At 42.4% G+C, this 21,249-nt stretch overlaps 1 protein-coding gene across 2 annotated transcripts in view; it reads left to right on the forward strand.

Annotated features, from left to right (window-relative positions):
* The first annotated feature begins 6,596 nt into the window (after positions 1-6,596).
* The window catches only part of TAF3 (TATA-box binding protein associated factor 3), a 152,949-nt gene continuing 138,296 nt past the window's right edge, over positions 6,597-21,249 (forward strand). For both annotated transcript variants that reach the window (XM_082649300.1, XM_082649301.1), the window contains exons 1-2: positions 6,597-6,931; positions 11,180-11,422. In XM_082649300.1, the coding sequence (XP_082505426.1) occupies positions 6,766-6,931; positions 11,180-11,422 (409 nt within the window). In that variant the 5' untranslated portion in view covers positions 6,597-6,765. The remainder of the gene's footprint in view (positions 6,932-11,179; positions 11,423-21,249) is intronic.

The raw sequence follows: 21,249 nt of genomic DNA on the forward strand, positions 1-21,249 counted from the left end.
TGTGTGTGTGTGTGTGATTTTTGCTTGTTTTCTAATTGAACATTCTATTGAGATAATTGTAGATTCACATGCAGTTGTATGAAATAATACAGAACGATCCCTTGTACAGTTGCCTCAATTTGCCTCAGTGGGGGCTTCCCTGGCGGTCCAGTGGGTTAAGACTCTGTGCTTCCACTGCAGGTGGAGCAGCCAAAAAAATAAATAAGTAAAAATAAATTCCCAGGGCTTCCCTGGTGGCGCAGTGGTTGAGAATCTGCCTGCTAATGCAGGGGACACGGGTTTGAGACCTGGTCTGGGAGGATCCCACATGCCGCGGAGCAACTAGGCCCGTGGGCCACAACTACTGAGCCTGCACGTCTGGAGCCTGCGCTCCGCAACAAGAGAGGCCACGATAGAGGCCCGTGCACTGCGATGAAGAGTGGCCCCCACTTGCCACAACTAGAGAAAGCCTTCGCACAGAAACGGAAACCCAACACAGCAAAAATTAATTAATAAACTCCTACCCCCAACATCTAAAAAAAAAAAAGTAATAGTCTCCTCAGCTGTAAGCCAGGGACAATAGCGCCTACCTCATAAAGTCACTGCACTCAATAAAAAATATCAGCCGTCTACTGGCGTTTGAAAAAGCACACCTTCATTTAAAAATAAAAAATTCCCCCAATGGTAATATTTTACAGAACTATATCACAACCAGGAATATTGACATTGATACAATCCCAAAATCTCAGATGTCCCCAGTTTTATAGTTGAGAATCTGAACTCATAAGGACAACACTTATTTAGATAACCTAGGAAAATGGGAGGGGGGAGAATAGTAGCTTAAAATGTTGGGTTAGATTCCCCGAATTTGCTTTTTCAAAAAAGAAAGAAAAAAGCCCTAGAATGGCTAAGATAAAGAGATGATTATATCAAATATGTACTGAAGTCCCATACATAGACATGCTGAGAGTTTAAAGCAGGATAAACACCTTGAAAAACTGGTCGGCAGTATCTACTGAAGTTGAACATTTGTATACCGAGTGATCAATGATTTAAAATATATACTCATGAGAAATGCATGCAGTCACATGTACAAGATATTCATAGCAGCACTGTTCTTAGTTCAGATAACCATGCTTTAAAAGGGAAAGATTTACTTAAGATGTCATGGTAATTAAGATAGTGTGGTGGTGTTGCAAGGATGGAAAAATAGACTAATGGAACAGAATAGACTGGAAACATATGTATACAGCCACCTGATTTATAAGTCACTGTAATTCAGTGTGGAAAAGAATGTTTCCAGTAAATGCTGCAGGATCAGCTGGATATCTCTATAGGAAAAATCCCTGATCCTTATACCATACACAATTTCAATTTGAGGTCATAGATATAAAAGGTATAATAATATAGCTTTTTGAGGAAAATAGGAGAAAGGCTTCATGATATTGGGAATAGCAAAGATTTTTTTAAACATGACTCACTCAAAAAGAACTAATCATTTAGGGAATTCCCTGGCGGTCCAGTGGTTAGGACTCAGTGCTTTCACCGCCGTGGACCAGGTTTAATCCCTGGTCAGGGCACTAGGATCCCACAAGCCACACAGTGTGGGGAAAAAAAAAAAAAATTAATTTGAAAAACATTGATAATTGGGCTTTATTAAAATTAAATTATCAAACGACTGAGGGAAGATATTTACAATACAAATAAAGCTTGTATATAGAGTGTATGTTTTTTTAAACATCCACAAATCAGTAAGAAGACAGAAAATCCAATTCTAAAAAATGAGCTTGGGACTTCCCTGGTGGCACAGTGGTTAAGAATCCACCTGCCAATGCAGGGAACATAGGTTCGAGCCCTGGTCCGGGAAGATCCCACATGCCGCAGAGAAACTAAGCCCGTGCACCACAACTACTGAGCCTGCGCTCTAGAGCCCATGAGCTACAACTACTGAGCCCTTGTACCACAACTACTGAAGCCCACGTGCCTAGAGCCTGTGCTCCGCAACAACAGAAGCCACCGCAATGAGAAGCCCACACGCCACAACAAAGAGTAGCCCGCGCTTGCCACGACTAGAGAAGGCCTGCACGCAGCAACGAAGACCCAACACAGCCAAAAATAAATAAATAAATTTAAAAAATGAGTTTGAACTATTAATAGCCACAGTAACATGAATTTCCAGGAAATTATGCTGAAAAAAAATTCTGAAAGATTATATACTATATGATTCCATGTATATAATGTTTTTTATGTGACAAAATTTTAGAAATGGAGAACAGATGAGTGGTTGCCTGGGATCACAGACTGGGGTAGGGGAGTAATAGGAAAGCTGGTATGGTTATAAAAGGGCAGTGGGCACAGATCAAACTGCTCAGGATCCTGAATGTGGTGGTAGATTCTTTTTTTTTTTTTTTGCGCTACGCGGGCCTCTCACTGTTGCGGCCTCTCCCGTTGCGGAGCGCAGGCTCCGGACGCGCAGGCTCAGCGGCCATGGCTCACGGGCCCAGCCGCCCCGCGGCACGTGGGATCTTCCCGGACCAGGGCACGAACCTATGTCCCCTGCATCAGCAGGCGGACTCTCAACCACTGCACCACCAGGGAAGCCCGGTAGATTCTTTTTTTTAAATCTATATAGGTAAAAAATCACAAACATATACACACATAAATGAGTATGAGTAAAGCTGGGGACATCTGAATGAGATGTGTGGAAGGTTATAATTGGTGAGCACATAGCCAAGTGTGGGTGAAGATGAGCCCAGTTTGGGGTTAGATGACCAGACTGAAAAGGCATTCTAGCTTTAAGGAGGTGAGGTTTAAACTAACTCACCAACAGAAGGAGCAGTAACCAACAGAAATTAAACTACTGGAGTGACATAAATCTGGAAAGGGGATCTGAGGCAAGACTGTGAGCACCCCATGCTATGCAGTTTAGACCCACAGAAGGGAGTCTTATAAAGCAAGCTTGAAAGTCCCCCAGGTCACACCCCCTCCTTCTTTGCTAAGCATCAGATCAGTGCAATAACAATGACAAATGTTTGCATTAGTAAGGTTTACTACATAACTTCTTTCTGAGACCTGTCTAGAGAGTATCTGAAGTGCTAGAAATGTTAATTTTAATATTCCAAGATTGAGTTTCCATTGTTATAACTTTTTTCTAATAATTTGTCCTTTAATGAACATTTGTTTCTCTTACTATTTAATATGGGATATTTGCAACTTTCAGAAACATTATTATTATTATTGTTATCACTGGAAACTCTAAGTTTGAAAACTGCAGTTCTGAGCCCCTGCCAACACCAGCTGAATAAAAAGTGATGCCATTGCTGCACTGGGGCCTACAGTCCTCACCTAGAGGATGCATTCTCTGCACTGAGACTGAAACCAGAAAATGAGTCATTGTGGGCCCCCAGTTAGAGTGGGGTCACAGGAGGCCAACTAATAAATGGAGCCTTGGCCCAGGTCCAGTTCACACTGGGTTCCCCGGGTTGATGGACCCACTCAGGGTCAATTCCCTGATTCCTGAATGTGTAAGTAGAACACACATATGGGGAAGTTGGTACAATCCCCATGCTGGTTCCTTGGCCTCTGGGGTAAGAACTATGGCAGTGAGAAGGCTGAGCACAAACTTTTGAGATTGGCCCTCCAGCTTGGGGAAGGCGCAGGGGGGAGGGGAAGGCAGAAATCAGGGCACCCTTAAAGACCTAAAGAATGCAGGGGTTGGGGGAGGGGCAAGATAGGGAAAAGGGATTCAGAAGTACAAACTACTAGGTATAAAATAAGATACAAGGATGTAATATACAGCACAGAGAATATAGCCAATATTTTATAAATAATAACTGATGCCCAATGTGACAGTGTTATTACCTGATTGGGAAGCAATCAGGTAATGAGGGTGAAGCCCTTATTAATGGGATTAATGCTTTAAATAAAAGAGATCCCACAGAGCTCCCTAGCCCCTCCCACCTTGTGAGGATACAACTTGAGAAATTTGTGCCCCAGGGGAGGGCCCTCACATGACCGTGCTGCACCCTGATCTCAGACTTCCAGCCTCCAGAACTGTGAGAAATAAATGTCTGTTGATAAGTTACCCAGTCTGAGTTATGGCAGCCAGAAAGAACTAAGACAGTAGGGACTACCATAACAGCACTGCTCAGGATTAAAGGCTTCAGTGTTCTGTGGAATTGCCCCAGCTGCACTCAGCTCCTTTGCCTGAGATCACACACCGTTTCCAGGGAAGCCCTCAGGCAATGACTTACCAACAAGGGAATATAAAGGTCCAGCCCCCTTGTCCCAACTCAGGACAGAGGTGATAGGCCATCCCCGAGTTAGAGCTCCCTATGGGATTGCCTGAGGCCCTCCTTGAAAATGCAGTGCAACCCCCTTCCCCTGCACAGGTGTGGATCCCAGCAGCACTCAATAAACCTGCAGGTTGATCTCCACCTCAGAACTGGAGAACTGAATCTGCGACACATGTTTATGTAGGGGAATGTCCCTGTCTGGGGATATACATGCTGAATTGTTTCCGGGTTAAATGTCACGAAGTTTGCAACTTATTTTCAAACTGTTCTAAAGAAAAAAAAAAGGTTTGTGTGTGTGTGTGTGTGTGTGTGTGTGTATACATAGTAAATGTGGCAAAATAGTCAATATTAACAATTGGTGAATCTAGGTGAAGTGTGTACCTTTGTTTATACTTGCTTCAACTTTTCTGTAGGTTTGAAATTTTCCAAAATAAAAGATTAAGGGGTAAAACACACACACAAAGGCAATATAAGAGATGTAAAAGGAGCCTCCAGAAGTATTGGAACAGAAGAGAGCAGGGTGTTGTGAGATCCAAGGTACAAGAGTTTCAAAATTAAGGTAGTGTTCAACATTATCAAATGGCTACAAAATGGTCAAGCAAGTCTAGGACTGAAAAGTGTCCCCCAGATTTAGCATCTAGAAGGTCCCTGATAATCTTGGGGACAGAAGTGTCAGTGGAGAAAACATTATAGGCACCCTGCCACCTAGTATCTTGCTCCTTGTCTACAGATTGTCGGAAGAATCATATTTTCCATTCTACTGGGTTTCTGGGACTTCAAAAAAATTGAATATTATGTTCAAAGTTCTGGAATGGTCCCTATAAGGAAAACGTAGAGCCATGCAGCAACTCACAGTTTATTGGAGAGGCATGTAAACTCAAATACTAAATGCACTGTGATAGGTGCAAGAAGAGGGGAACACAGGAGAGAGAAAAGGGGAAGGTAGGAACACTCCAGAAGCTTTTAGAAGAAAAAAGCACAAAAGGATAGACTGAGTAGGTGAGCCACTGCAACCTGGCTACCCATAGGCTGAATCTGGCTTAACCGTGGGATTAGTTTGGCTTGCAAATTAAAACTTAAAAATGTATTTTCAGGGGCTTCCCTGGTGGCGCAGTGGTTGAGAATCTGCCTGCCAATGCAGAGGACACGGGTTCGAGCCCTGGTCTGGGAAGATCCCACACGCCGCGGTGCAACTGGGCCCGTGAGCCACAACTACTAAGCCTGCGCGTCCGGAGCCTGTGCTCCGCAACGAGAGGCCATGACAGTGAGAGGCCCGCGCACCGCGATGAAGAGTGGCCCCCGCTCGCCGCAACTAGAGAAAGCCCTCGCACAGAACCGAAGACCCAACACAGCCAATAAATAAATAAATAAATTTTTAAAAATGTATTTCCAATAATTAAAAATATTGATCGAGCTATTGATCACAAAATCTCGGTGTCCCGCATCTGGTTAAGATCTGGCAACCCTTGGCTGGAGCGAGGAGAAGACTGGGGCAGGCAACAGTTCTCCATACACAGACTGTTTCGCTGACTTAAGGACTTTCCGCAGGCAACTGAGTCCTTTCTTCCTTTGACAGATCCCAGAGGCTGGTGAAGGGTACATCGGCAAACTCTTGCTCACAAGCATGCCACCCGTTTTTGTAAATAAAGTTTTATTGAAACCAGGGCTGGGATTAGAAAGGAGTGAGGCCGGAATTCGGGGGCAGTGGTCGGATTTTTTAAAAATTGTATTAAAATATTATTGATCTTGATTACGTTTTCTGCTGCCCCCGTAAATTTTGCCCGGAGGTCAGTGCCACGCTGGCCACACCCTGCACCCCGCCCTATTGTGAAGGGTTTTGAATGGCGTGCTTAACAGCTTGGACCTGATTTAACCTATACAATGGTAAGCAGCTCTTTTTTTTTAGCAGAGGCAAGAATTGGATTAAATCCAAGTCTGGGAAAGTCCTGAAGTTTCCACGCCCCAAATACCACCCCTGCACTCACAGCCTCTCAGGTTCCCACTCTTGTCTAACACCCGCATTTCAGGTTCATATCCCGGCTCGCTCTTCGACCCCTGAACCACTGACGTTCCCTCCTCCTTCATCTGCGAGCGAGCACCCCGGGAAGGCCCCAAGCACCTGCCTCCTCGGGCGCATCCTCCACCGGCGCTCGGAGCTACCGTTTCCTGCATCCTTCCAGGCCCGAGAGTCGATACCGGGACCATCGCTCTGCTCCAACGGGGCGGAGCTTCCTCATCGGCGCGCTCCGCACTCGGCTAGTGCTGCCTCCCCCCGGCGACCATCCAGCGGGAGGCGGAGCGAGTCCAAAATGGCGGCTCTCAGGCTGGCGCGCTCCGTGCTGCTGTGGCTTTGAGGTGGTCGCCGGGGGTCGGGGGGGACGATTTCCCCGCCGCGGGGGCCCTAGAGGATGAATCAGGGGCTCTTCTAAGGTTAGGTGGCGGGGGTGGAGAGAAGTGGCAGCAAGGACTGCGGTGGAGTCCACGGAGCGGGATGTGCGAGAGTTACTCCAGGTCGTTGTTGAGGGTCTCGGTGGCGCAGATCTGCCAGGCGCTGGGCTGGGACTCGGTACAACTGAGCGCCTGCCACCTCCTCACGGACGTGCTGCAGCGTTACCTGCAGCAGCTGGGACGGGGCTGCCACCGGTACTCTGAGCTGTGTGAGTACCGGGCTGGGTGCGGGAGGGCTGCCTCTGGCCAGTCACGGGTGACACCTCCGCGTTCCCCTTCGCTCTACCGGCGTCCAGGAGGTGTTGGTTCTTCTCCCCCACCCCGCGATTGGGTGTCTTCTCGGCCCCAGACGTCCCTCCGCTCCCACTGTCCCTGGAAACTCGAGTCATCCCTTTGGTCCCTCTTCGTCAGCCGCTAACTTATCCCGCCCGTAGCCCGAGCCCTGTCCCCGCTCCCAGCTCCACAGCCTCTGCCCTCCTCTGTGATCTGATCATCGGTCTTAATCATCGTCTGCTTTTGGCTGCGTGTAGAACCACCTCCAGAATGTCTTACAGCCTCTGTTACTTTGGTTCTTTTCCTCCCTTGCCCGCAAACTACTACAACTAGTTGTCACAGGCGCTCCGTCTACCGGCCGTTTCTTACAAGCCTGGCCATTCTTCAGCTCCTGACAACACATACTCGTTGACAGCTCTGGTCCGTTAGGGACACTGCCTCTTCTTTCTGTATGTGTTCGTTTCATAGACAGCATCTCTGCTTACTCCTTCCCAAGGCCGACTTTGTCGGTTTCACTTAGATTACCTGTGGCTTATGTCTCAGCCACCCATTGATTTCCTCCTCTTCTATATTTTTGTGTCAGTGGTTATCAAAGTGTGGTAGAGGGATCATCGGCAATTTACAAGGCTCCCCAGGTAATCTGGGCTACAGTACATGGTTTTTAAGCAAATGTCTGGTAGTATGTATAGCTGGTGGCATTTACTAAGTTGGAATATTTAGTAGAAGCAACACATCATCTCATTGATGGGAAGTCTGTGTGTGTGGAGGGGGAACTATCCCTCATTTAAGTTTCGGGGCATTATTTTTCAGGTGTTCAGCTGGAAAACTGGGTGAAGTGTTTTATAGGATATTTTTTGTTAAAGAGGTTGCTCCACTGAAAAGTTGAGACCCATGAATACACTTTACTTCTTAGGCCCCAAATTCCATTCCAGCGCCATAGTGCTGCCAGAATAATGTTAATCTCTCCATCATGCAAATCTGGTTTTGTCATTCTTAAAAGTATTTCAGTTGGTTACAGGCTGAAAAATCTAAGCTCTCGAGCAGCACACACTTCCCTTTGTGAGCTAGTATTTTTCTTATCTTCTGCCATTCTGTCATCCTAAATCTGCAACCATGCTGAGCTACCTGCCTTTTCCGAAACACTTTAAGCCTCCGTTCCTGCATGCATGCTGTTTCCTAGTGTGTCCTTCGCCCCCTGGTCCACCAGTAGTACGACTTCTAGTTTGAAATTCACTTATCACTTGCTTTAGCAAACTCGTGATATCTGTTCTCATAATTCTGTGCATTTTTCTGCTATGTTATTGAACACCTTGCTTTGTAATCATCTGTGTATATCTCTCACCCTCCCCTCTCCTCTCCCCAGGAGACAAATTTATTATATTTGTATTCTGTAACCTAGTACAGTGCCATAATAGAATAGGCACCCAGGAAATAGCTGTTGAATAAATAAGTGAACTGATAATCCACCACCATAATAACTATTTAGTCATTTCATCTTTTGAGTTTTAAAAATGTGTATTTTTAGACAGCTTGATTTCATGGATACTTCTAATCTGAATTTGGAACTGTTGAGTAGCTCTCATTCATCTTGATCTTTAAAATACACCACCAGCACACCGCTGTCTGCTTTTGCTTCTCTTCCCTCCCTGCTCCCTTCTGGTGCTTGAGTATACTGTTACAGCATACGTAGTCCAGGTTGTATTTTTGCTACCAAGTTCCCTAAATGAGGACAGATGTTCTGTACCTTTAGGTAATCAGAATAACCCTGAACACATAGTTACTGTTCCTGCCTAATACATGGTACCAGACAGGTGCTGGCACCCCAAGCAACCAGGTATTCTAGAGTCATCGGGTGATCCCTGTTTTGTGTTAATGTGAACCTCGATAATTAACCAATTTCTGTAATGATTTTCTTGCTTTTAGTGAGAATACGATGATCGGGTTCATTCTCCATTGTGGTTTGGTGACTTTTTGAAAATGCTAATTCCTGGTATACTTATTAGTCATAGACTTTTAAATATTCTTTTCTCTACACTATTGTTATTTTGAACCGGAGTTACTGTAACATCGGGTCACCACTATGCAATCTTGTATTCTGTTTCTTTATTTCCTTTGTCTTTCTGACACACGTTTATTGAGCACCACTTATGATCTGAGTTCTGTGCTACATGTCGGAGACATAGGCTTACTTAGACACAATCCCTGCCCGTAAGGTGTGTAAAAGGGTGTCGAAATGTCAGTAAAAACAAACTGATGGTATTTGTTCCTTTTTTAAAAAATGCTCTAAAATTAAAGCAAGTATCAGAAGTTACTATCAATTCAACAAATAATGCATTTGAAAATTTCCCTAAGGTAACGATTTGCCAAAGCATTCAGAGGCAGAAGTTTCTGTATGCATTGTATTATACATTAAATAATGTGTGTATACACTGAAAGCAGTGCACGGTATAGGTATAGGCAGGAAATGCAAAAGGAATGCGGTGAAGGAGAGACACATGCACACTCTGGGTTCCAGGGCAGGATTCACTGGAAAGATGAGATTTGAGTTGAGCCGTGAAGCAAGGTTGTATAATGTAGGGAGCATGCCAGGTAGAGAAAAGCATAACCTGGGATAACCAAGTGGGAGTAAGTGAGGCGGCCAGCTTGGCATATGTAACCAGTTCATTTGGAAGGTGCTAGAGGAAGATGTTAAATGGAGCGAGATCAGATTAGGGAGGGACTTAACAGAGAGAGAAATTACAACGTGGTAGGAAACACTGCATACTCTTACGGAGGGGGATTGTGTGATGAAAGTGATGCTTCAAGACAATTTTGCTGTCGGTTAAGTGCAAGAGAGGCGCTTAAGTGCAAGAGAGGCGCAAGGCGGGAGAACTTGAAACTAGGCTGAGACAGTGAGAGTAGGAAGAGAGAGAAAGGAAAAATTCTGAAAGCCGGTACCCAAAAGGGTGCAGGGGGAACACCAGAAGGTCTTGGGTTGAAATTGCAAAAATGTGGAAGAATTCAAGAGGACCACATTTTTAAGACTGAGAAAAGAATACTGCTTTTAATAAGAATCAAAGAGTTGAAATGCCTGTCTGTCATTAAAGGAAAGAATGAGTATTCATTTTATTTATCCTCTCTTTTTTCTACGTCAAAGAAGTAACCCATACTTGTATAAAAATTCAGACTACAAAATCTTTGAAGTTAGAAACGAGTCTCCTGCTTCAACTCTGCCCTTCCCCTGTTCTGCAGCTTTCAGCCCCATAAACTGTTACAGTTGGATGTATATCCTTCCAGAAGTTGCCTTGTGTGGGTGTGAGCAAACATGTGTCTCATTTTTATGAACTTTGGATGATTCTTTTCCATTTTACATCATGATTTAATTTCAGACAAACTGAGTTTGCCGTGATCACAGGAGATTATAGTTAAAAAAATAAGCTATTTATTGGAAATCTGGAACTGGAATTTTCATAGAAGTTTTAAAAGATGTAGAGACCTTAAGTTCTGCTAAGGGCAGGCAGAGGAGAAACTTCCTTTTGTAAAGAGAATCTCACTATATCTAATGTTTTATCATTTTATCTCTACCCATTTTATACGGTGTCTTCTAAATACATTTAAATTTTACATGTAAATTACCTTTATGGTCTAAGCCCTTTCAGCAAATTTTCTTGGATTTAAAAAATTGATTCAGTGGTATAATTCATTCAGCAAATGTTTATGGAGTGCCAACTATATGCCAACCGCTGTTGTAGTTTCCAGAGTTGTATCACTGAGCAGTAGAGAAAATGGAATGGACATTTACCTAGCTCAGCATTCTATCAATACTTATTTGATAAAATATAATAATAGTAATATTTATCGGGCATTTACTTTGTGTCAGCCACTGTTCCAGGTGCTGTTGACCATCTGCAAGTTACTTTTGACGTTAGTTCTGTGCTGGCTGATTGTTAGTATGAATTGTCTGTGGTGTTCTGGTTGGTTGTCAGATCATATTTAAAATTGACTTTCAGAGTCAACTTTCTAATATTTAAACAATATGATAGTTTATTGAAAATCTATTCAATTTTTTCCAGTGACTGGGTCTTAAGTATGTAGTATATTTGATTCTGAGCTGCATATTTACCTAATACTTTTTTCTTAATATTTTAAAAAATATTCATGGAATTTGCTTAAAATAATTTGCTTTGCTTTTGACTTTGTTTCAGATGGCCGGACAGACCCAATTTTGGATGATGTTGGTGAAGCTTTCCAACTTATGGGCGTTAGTCTTCATGAACTAGAAGACTATATCCACAACATTGAACCTGTCACTTTCCCACATCAAATTCCTTCATTTCCTGTTAGCAAGAACAACGTACTTCAGTTTCCTCAACCCGGAAGTAAAGATGCAGAGGAAAGAAAAGAATACATCCCTGATTACATGCCACCCATTGTGTCTTCTCAAGAAGGTCTGTGGGGTTTTTTGTTTGTTTCTCGCTCATATATTTGTAACTATTTTAACGGGTTTTTAATCTTCTTAGGTTTCCTAACTGAATTACATAAAAAGTTATGCTAACATATAAATTCTAGAAATGCAGTAAAAATATTATAATACTATTTACAAATTATTCTAACCTTTAAGCCAACAATCTTGCAGCGGGCCTCACCAGGCAGAGCCATGGAATCAAGGGTATGTCTGATGAGGCTTTGATTTCCTTTGTAAATTTTAAGTAGGGGAGAACAGAATGTGACCACAGAGAGAAGTCTGTCAAAGATGTATTATATGAGAATGGGATATTAAGTAAATGAGAAAGCCTTTGAAACATAAAGAAAATTGGGGTAGCTCTCCCCCTTCCCCCCTTATTATAAATGTGAGTTGGATAATACTGGAAACAGTGAGTGAGTGAACATTCACTAATATTATGCAGATTTATCTGTATTTTTTTTTTTTTTTTTGGCCATGCTGTGTGGCTTGTGGGATCTTAGTTCCCTGACCAAGGATTGAATCTGGGCCATCGGCAGTGAGAGCATGCTATCTGCATTTTTATGATGAGTAGAAATGTTTATGCTTGGTCATATCGAATTTTTATTGTAAAATAATACCTAATCAGGCACAGTAGTCAATCCATGCAGAGTTCCTTTTTTCCTGCATGATTTACATGTTAATCATTTAGGTTCACTATGATTCTAAAGAGATACATAGTAATTTGTGGTCTTTAACGCACGTACAGAATATTTTTTCTTGTTAAAAAATGGAAAAGCTGAAATTTCTTTATTTTTTAAAATTCTGAAGCCCTAGATGTGCTTCAGGATAATGCCAATGATGGCAGAAATAACTTTCTAACCTTTCTATTGATGTACAGTTCAGTGGTATTAAGTACATTCACATTGTTATGCTACCAACACCACTGTTCATCTCCAGAACTTTTTAACCTCCAACTCCAGAACTTTTTAACCTCCAACTCCAACTTTTTAACCTTTTTAACTTTGAGCCTTTAAACAATAACTCCTCATCCTCTTAGCCCCTGGCAGCCATCATTCTGTTTTCTGTCTATGAATTTGACTACTCTAAGTACTTCATAAAAGTGGAATGTTACTTATCTTGTGTCTGGCTTACTTCATTTAGCATAATGTCTTCAAGATTCATCTGTGTTGTAGCAGGTGTCAGAATTTCTCTCCTTTTTAAGGCGGAATGATACCTCATTGTGCGTATTAAACCACATTTTGTTTATCTGTTCACTTGTTGATGGATACTTGGGTTGTTTCTACCTTTTGCGTGTTGCAAATAATACTGCTGTGAACGTTGCAAATACCTGATTCCCTGCTTTTCAGTTCTTTGGGGTCTATACTCAGAAGAGGAATTGCTGTATCATACGGTGATTCTATATTTAATTGTTTGAGGAACAGCTATGCTGTTTCCACAGTGGCTGCGCCATTTTTCCTTCACACCAGCAATTCCCGAGGGTCCCAGTTTCTTGTGGTTCATTTCTTCTAATCTCCAATTGCACTTTAATAGCGTTTTGAAGTGTTACTTACTTGTTTCAGAGACTAGCTTTAGACATGAAAGAAGTTGTTTTACAATCTGTGTGTCAATGTTTCCTCATCTGAAAAACTGGATGAACACTGGCCCTAAGTTGTAGAGATTTATCCTGGGTTGGTGCGTGGCCATCAGACACTCTGGATCTCGGGGCAGCGGGCTCTCCTGAACAGTGCTGGTGCTGTAATCAAGTGTGCTGAGGTGAAGTGCTGTGTTCGTGCTTGGTGATAGGCACCATGGGTGTGGAAAGAACTCGCTGTAACCTTTTGGAAGGTTGTCATAGCTTTCTGGCTTGAGTCCCTTAGAAAAAGACTCTGCTTGACAGCTTAGCACTTTTCTGCTTAAAGTTCTTAGAGATTTAATCCTGACTGAAGGCAGCAATCAGTTTCACCGGTAAATGTGATACAAAGGGTGCCTTCAGTAAATGTTCTTGAACTCAATTCAAGTAAACGTTGTTTATAGAATCTTGCCTGTAGAGGTTCCTTGTTTCTCCTTTTCTGGCCTAATGGTACATGAACAGCAGGACTTGGAAATCTCCACATGCATCTCGGTCATCCTCAGCTTTCCTTAGTAGCTGCTAAAAATCTGTCTCCTCCCCACCTTTGAATTTATTTGTATTTGTAGCCTTTATTACCTTGGAGGAAATCTTACTGTTTGTAGCTCCCTGTGTAAAGTCATTCTCTTTAAACCCCTCATTCCCCAATGTCAGTGGTTTTGATCTTAGAAACATATTTTTTACAGCATCTCTAAGCATATATTTATTTACTTTAAAAATATAACAAATACGTTTCAATATTAAAATTATCAAAGGAGGGTTTCTTGGGCAGAGGCCTGGTAGTAGCTGTATTGAGAAGAACTCCATTTTCTCGTATAAACAGGTCATGACTGTCAGGTAGGCCTGGAATGTCCTTCTTTGCTGTTGTCATTGGATGTGATTTATTCAGCATCCTGGACCTCTTCATGAAAGTAGTGCTAAGTCAGTCCATGATCTGTCCTCTTGTTCTTTAAGAATAGTCTTTGTATGGCTCTGAAATTTTTAGCTGAAAGGCCACTTAGAAGTACACAAAATTTGGAATTGTGCTAAGAAAACATGAATGGTAATCAAATGCTGGGGGGAAACTGAAGGCGTTATGTAGGAGGAAACTAAAGGAAAGGCACTGTACATAACTGGCACATCAGTGATCTCAGAAGGATATGAGTTTTATGTCAGTGGGTTAGACAGTGGTAATGTGTAATGGCCAAGACTTAGGTTCGTTATCAGTTGGCGTGTGATTCAGTCGGAACTACTATCTTCCCCATGTAGAAAGTTTTAGTCCATTTTCTCGGTGCGCTTTGGAGCTTTCTAAATCGTTTTGTAGTTTTCATTTCATTCTGTCTCTTGTTGCACCTCCTGTTTAATAGTTATATTGTTTAATTTTTTTCTAGTCTTTTTGAAAATTTGAATCTATATTTGATTAATCTCAGTTCCTGGTTCACATACAGGTTCATCTCTGGTCCATGTATGGCCTGCATTTATTCATTTAGAGAGTTATTTAATTATTTTTAATAGTGTAATAAGCCCTAATGAACTCATTACTCAAAACCAAGGCTAGGATTTTGATTATAATCTACGCTTAACCCTTTTGTTTCATTTTTATGGCACAGTGAAATTCTCTCCAAGTGATACAGTTATCATGTTTAAATACTGCCAAGGAAATGTGACTGAGATAGTAGATTTTTGCTGGGTAGTGAAGGAAGTATGAAAAAGAATTCAGTGATTTTAGCTAGTGACTTCTGTCTGAAATTACAATAGTAAATTTTTCAGTTTCTCTTCTGGATTATTTGAAGCAAAACTTGAATCTTATTTCAAGTTTTCTTCAATAAAAATTATAAACATTTTAAGAGGAGAATTATGTAAGCCTTGACCACTTCTCTTTTCAGCTAAAACTTAGGGATTTTCTAAGGAGCAGAGATATTGCTGATTCATACGATATGCATGTGGTTCATAAGGATGTAGTAATGATAGGCAGTACAATAAGATGCATATCAAAAACTTTTCCCCTTATTCATGGAAAAGGACATAAAATACAGTCCTGTGGTTACCATTTTTTAATATAGCCACACAAGTCAACTTAATAAATCATTTACAACCTGATGTCTTTTTTTCCACAGGCACAGCATGTTAGAAAGTATCTAGTATTCTGGTTAGTGGTGCATAGTGTGGTACAGACGTGAACAGCTTTGATAATAACACCTGTTCACCAAGCTTTTTATTTTTTTATTTTCGTAAGAGCCACGGACACGGTCAGACTTTGGTCATAACATTTTGTTCGCAAAGTACTGTCATGGGACTACCCTCTTATCAATCCTTTGACTTGGTTCTCGTCAAAAAAGCATGTGAACGTCTTCTCCACGCACAGCAGTCTAAGTCGTCTGGTGGGGGTGGAAGCCTAGAAGGCCTGAAGGGGCAGCGGGCTGTAGTAGAAGAAGCTTGGACTTCATGGAGCTGTTCAGACGTGACTCAACTAGTTACTGACTTTACAGTCTCACCAAGTCACTTTACTTTTCCGAACGTCATATCCATCATCCATAGGATAGGTATAATACCTGCCACGTGAGCGATGGTGAGGACTAAGTGAGAGATTTTGTAAGACATTTATATAGAGTAGTACGGTGCTGAACGCATAGGACACGTAACAATCAATGTCCCATCTCTCTTCCTCTTTTTTTTAAAACAATAAATTTATCTGGGCTTCCCTGGTGGCGCAGTGGTTGAGAGTCCGCCTGCCGATGCAGGGGACACGGGTTTGTGCCACAGTCCAGGAGGATCCCACATGCCGCGGAGCATCTGGGACCGTGAGCCATGGCCGCTGAGCCTGCACGTCCGGAGCCTGTGCTCCGTGGCGGGAGAGGCCACAGCAGTGAGAGGCCCGCGTACTGCAAAACAAAAACAAAAAATAAATAAATTTATTTATTTATTTATTTTGGGCTGTGCTGGGTCTTTGTTGCTGTGCGCAGGCTTTCTCTAGTTGCAGTGAGTGGGGGCTACTCTTCGTTGCAGTGCGCAGCCTTGTCATTGTGGTGGCTTCTCTTGTTGCAGAGCACGGGCTCTAGGCATGTGGGCTTCAGTAGGTAGGTGTGGCACGGGGGCTCAGTAGTGTGGCACACAGGCTTAGTTGCTCCGCAGCATGTGGGATCTTCCCGAACCAGGGCTCGAACCTGTGTCCCCTGCGTTGGCAGGCGGATTCTTAACCACTGTGCCACCAGGGAAGTCCTGCTTCCTCACTCTTGAGGAAGTTCCTTTTCACTTGAAAGGCAATATACATTTGTGAAGTGACTTGACAATAAGAGTACATCTAAAACATTGTTAATCACATGCTTAGGGGCTGAGGGAACACAAACTTAACAGCTGGGCTAGGGTGCGTGCTTGATGGAAGAGCTCTCTGATTGTCAGCCCTGTGAAGATGGTGTGGGAGGAGATGAAGTAGAAGGCATTCCTGCCCGTTGTATCTGATTAAATGTTTACAAGTGAGACCTCTTTGAAGTATTTTATAAATGCACGTCTTGCATAGACTATTAACAGTTCTGATGGCCGGTACCCAGTGTGTTTCACCAAGAACATTCTCCCGCCAGCCTGTCATACGTATTTTCATATTCACGATAGTAACAAATTTTTCTTCCCTGTTTTGTTGTGCTGAGGAATGCGTGAAAAATAGCATTCTCTGCCAAAGTCATTGTTTGGTTCTCAGAATGTGTTCAGTAGTGTTCAGGTGGTCTGTTGATCTGTCCATAATATTTGACAAAGAAAAAATAAATAGAAACCATTTACTCTGCTTTATTTATTGCAGAAACTTACCAACCTCAACCTAGCAAACTTGGTAAAGATACTGTGATGTTGCTATTTTTAGGGTTTTTATTCCTAAAATATTTTAAATTAACTTTATTTTTTAGAATAGTTTTAGGTTTACAGAAAAATTGAGAATATAGTACAGAGGGTGCCCTTATATCCTGTACCCAGTTTCCTGTAGTGGTAGTATGCTATATTTAGTATGGGATGTTTGTTATAGTTAATGAGCCAACGTCGATACGTTATTATTAACTAAAGCCCATTATTTTTAGTTTTTACCTAATATCCTTTTTCTGTTCCAGGCTCCCATCCAGGATACTCATTACTTTAGTTGTCCTGTCTTAGGCTTCTGTTGGCTGTGACAGCTTCTCACTTTCCCTGTTTCTGATGACCTTGAGAATACTTTTGAGAAGTATTGGTCAGATACATTATAGATGCCCTTCTGTTGGAATTTGTCTGAGGCTTTTCTCATGATCGGACTGGAGTTATGAGTTTTGGGGGAGGAAGACCACAGAAGTAAAGTGCCATTTTCATCACATCATATTAGGGGAACATCCTGTCAACGTGATTGATCAGTATTGATGTTGACCTTGGTCACCTGGCCGAGGTAGTGTTTCTCAGGTTTCTCCACTGTAAAGATACCCTCCTTCCTGCTTCCCACACTGTCATCTTTGGAAAGAATTCCTTACACGTAGCCCACAGTTAAGGAGCTGGGAGTTACACACCCCCTCTTTGAAGGTGGAGTATTTCCACCTTCAAATTAAACTCTTCTCCAGAAACTATTTGAAATTCTTCTCAATTTGTCTCTTCTCCCCCAGGGCTTATATTATGAAGCTCTTTTATTTATTTGTTTGTTTGTTTATTTATTTATTAAATATTGTTTTGTGTGTAGTTTTTAAAAAAATATTTATTTTTTATTATTATTTATATTTTATTTATTTCGCTGCGTTGGGTCTTCGTTGCTGTGCGCAGGTTTTCTCTGGTTGCAGCGAGCGGGGCTACTCTTCGTTGTGGAGCTCTAGGCACCTGGGCTTCAGTAGTTGTGACACGGGGGCTCAGCAGTTGTGGCTCATGGGCCCTAGAGCGCAGGCTCAGTAGCTGTGGCTCACGGGCTTAGTTGCTCCACAGCATGTGGAATCTTCTGGGCCAGGGATCGAACCCATGTCCCCTGCATTGGCAGGCAGATTCTTAACCACTGCGCCACCAGGGAAGTTCTATTTATTTATTTGACTGCTCTGGATCTTACTTGCGGCACGCAGGGCTTTTGTGGCCACGTGCGGGATCTTAGTTTTGGTATGCGGTATCTAGTTCCTGACCAGTGATTGAACCCAGGTCCCCTGCATTGGGAGCATGGAGTCTTAACCACTGAACCACCAGGAAAGTCACTATGAAGCTCTTTTAAAAGATAAACATTTACAGGTTCAAAATAATTAACAGAAGTAACACAAGCATGTTGAAAAAAAGAAGAAATATTGCCTAAGTATATTCAGTATAAAACGAAAGGTCCTCGTTATTTTCCTCGTACTCCCATTCACCACGAATAACAACATTGTTTAAAGTATGAATCCTTGGACTTCCCTGGTGGCGCAGTGGTTGAGAGTCCGCCTGCCGATGCAGGGGACACGGGTTCGTGCCCCGGTCCGGGAAGATCCCACATGCCGCGGAGCGGCTGGGCCCGTGAGCCATGGCCACTGAGCCTGGGCATCTGGAGCCTGTGCTCTGCAACGGGAGAGGCCACAACAGTGAGAGGCCCGCGTACCGCAAAAAAAAAAAAAGTATGAATCCTTCTAGATCTTTTAATAGGAAGTGTTTTGACTCCTTAGACTCAAGGATATGTGTCTTTTTCAATCCCTACCATTTATTTCTCAAGCTACTGCCATCTGACTTCTCCCTCCATCCTTTTCTTGAAGCAGCTCTCACTGAGATCCCAAGTACTGCCTAATTGGTTGACTTAAAGGAACTTTTTATCCTTACTGATCTGTTTTTTTCTGGGGGGGTGGTTATAGCTTAGTGAATTATAAAGAAAATACCTTTTAACCATCTCCCAATTCAATACATAAAACTTTACCAGCCACCCTAGGGCCCTCCATATGCCCAGCCCCTCTTCCCTCCCTCCAGTGTCCTCACTTTATAGCACGTACTGCTTTTCTTTTCTTTATGGTTCTGTCAATCAAACATGTATCTCTAGATACTTTAATTTCTTTACATAGCCCCTCTTTTTACTTTACATGTCTTTTAAAGTTTCTTTTAATCTACAGGTCCTCCCTGTAATTCCCTGCCCCCACCAAATCCCTTTTTTTCCTTACAGTGTATTCGTAGAGGAACCTGGGTGGTTGGACTTATAGTATTTCCCACAGTCTGGATTTTGCTGACTGTGTACTCATGGTGCAGCACAATGTGTTTCTTGGAAATTGGCAGCAAGAATCTGAGGATTGATCAGTACCTCTGGCAAGGTAGATGCAGGGTCATTTTCCTTCATCAGGAGGCAAATAATGTCTGGTTTTCACTCTTTTTTTTCTTTGGCTGTGTTGAGTCTTCGTTGGTGCACACAGGCTTTCTCTAGTTGCAGCGAGTGGGGGCTACTCTTTGTTGTGGAGCTCGGGCTTCTCATTGCGGTGTCTTCTCTTGTTGCAGAGCATGGGCTCTAGGCGCGTGGACTTCAGCAGTTGTGGCACGCGGACTCAGTAGCTGTGGCTCACGGGCTCTAGAGTGCAGGCTCAGTAGTTGTGGCGCAGGGGCTTAGTTGCTCCGTGGCATGTGGGATCTTCCCGGACCAGTGATCCATGTGGGATCGAACCTGTGTGCCCTGCATTGGCAGGTGGATTCTTTTTTTTTTTTTAACATTTTTATTGGAGTATAATTGCTTTATAATGTTGTGTTAGTTTCTGCTGTATAACAAAGTGACTCGGCTATACGTATACATATATCCCCATATCCCCTCCCTCTTGTGTCTCCCTCCCACCCTCCCTATCCCACCTCTCTAGGTGGTCACCACCTAGAGGGGTGGGATTAGCAGGCGGATTCTTAACCACTGTGCCACTAGGGAAGTCCCTGGTTTTCACTCTTTTTGATACTAGGAGTTTCAGTGCTCAGTGCCTAGGTCTATTCATTCGTTGGGGTCATAAGGTACTGATATTCTGTCGTTTTATTTTTGTCTCATTCTTTAATTGGAATAATTTTATAAAGAAATCCTTTCCCTCATCCACTGTTCAGTTACTTAGTTCATACAGCAAAAGCAGGATAAATGCTTGGTTCTTTCATTTTATCTCCCTTGTCTTTAAGATAATGAATTGGTTCCTTGTCATTCATAGGTGACTAATTTTTTTTTAATATATCACTGTGAACTCATAGATTTAAAGATATTTGTTAGGTTTCTTTCATTACAATTCTTACCCTTATTGCAAACCAGATCTTCCCATCTTTTGGCCAGTGGAGGCTTCTTCAGTGTGGCTTCTGAATCCTTTTGACATGATGCTAGTGGTCTCTGATGGTGCCCTTGCTACCTGGTGTCTCACAATGTCCTAGCTCATCTTGTATATTCTTGTGCCACACTCGGAATCAGTCACTTTTCCAAGAAAGCCTTGGCTTCTTGGGAAATGGCATTTCCAGTTCACAATCTGGGCAGTTGGGGTACTTACTACAACTGGGTTGTCATTGTTTCTAGGCAATAACTAAATAAATATCTATATCATTTATATACATACAGATGTGTGTGAATACATAGACAGTTAGACAGACAGATGATAGATAGGTGACCTCAGAAGTTTATACAGATATTTCCAATTCAAATTCATGACTCTGGGTGTTTTGCTTTTCATGTTATATCAGTAAATACTTTTGTCTCTAACAAGAATTCTGGTTCCCAGGGATAAAAAGAAGATGATAGAATTAGAACATTATCCATATCCTGGATTACACATACACTATTAAAACTGCCATTCATGATTCATGAAACAGGTAAAAATTTTGTTTTTGCTTATGCTATCCTATTACTCCTCACCCCCAGTTTTCTATGATTGTACCTTGTCAGACCATATAGCTGCTTTCTTGAGTTCTGTTACATCTTTTGAGTTTTCCTAATTTTGATTTATGCTCTTTCATGTCTTCTAGACCATCTTCAAATAGAACATTACAGTTTTCACCTGTTTTTTGAGTATGTGTTTCTCGTGTACTTTCATTGTCTGTAGGGATGTTATTTTGGTATTTCATCTCCTTTTTCTTATAGAAATTGTGCAGGTGAATGTAGGTTTTCTGAACATCTGGAAGGAAGTTGAGGGTGTTTTTTCTAGCTTTACGTGCTCCCTCTTCTGCTGTTGCTGTGTAATGCGCAGACATAGCTTGCTTTCTGAGATTTTCTGTATCATTTTCTTCCAGCACTTGTATCTGGATCTTCTCTTTCCTTCTTGCCAGCTTGCTTTTCCTTTTCTGCTCGG

Source organism: Grampus griseus (assembly GCF_964374135.1).
Source record: "Grampus griseus genome assembly, chromosome: 2".
Taxonomy (NCBI): Eukaryota; Metazoa; Chordata; class Mammalia; order Artiodactyla; family Delphinidae; genus Grampus; species Grampus griseus.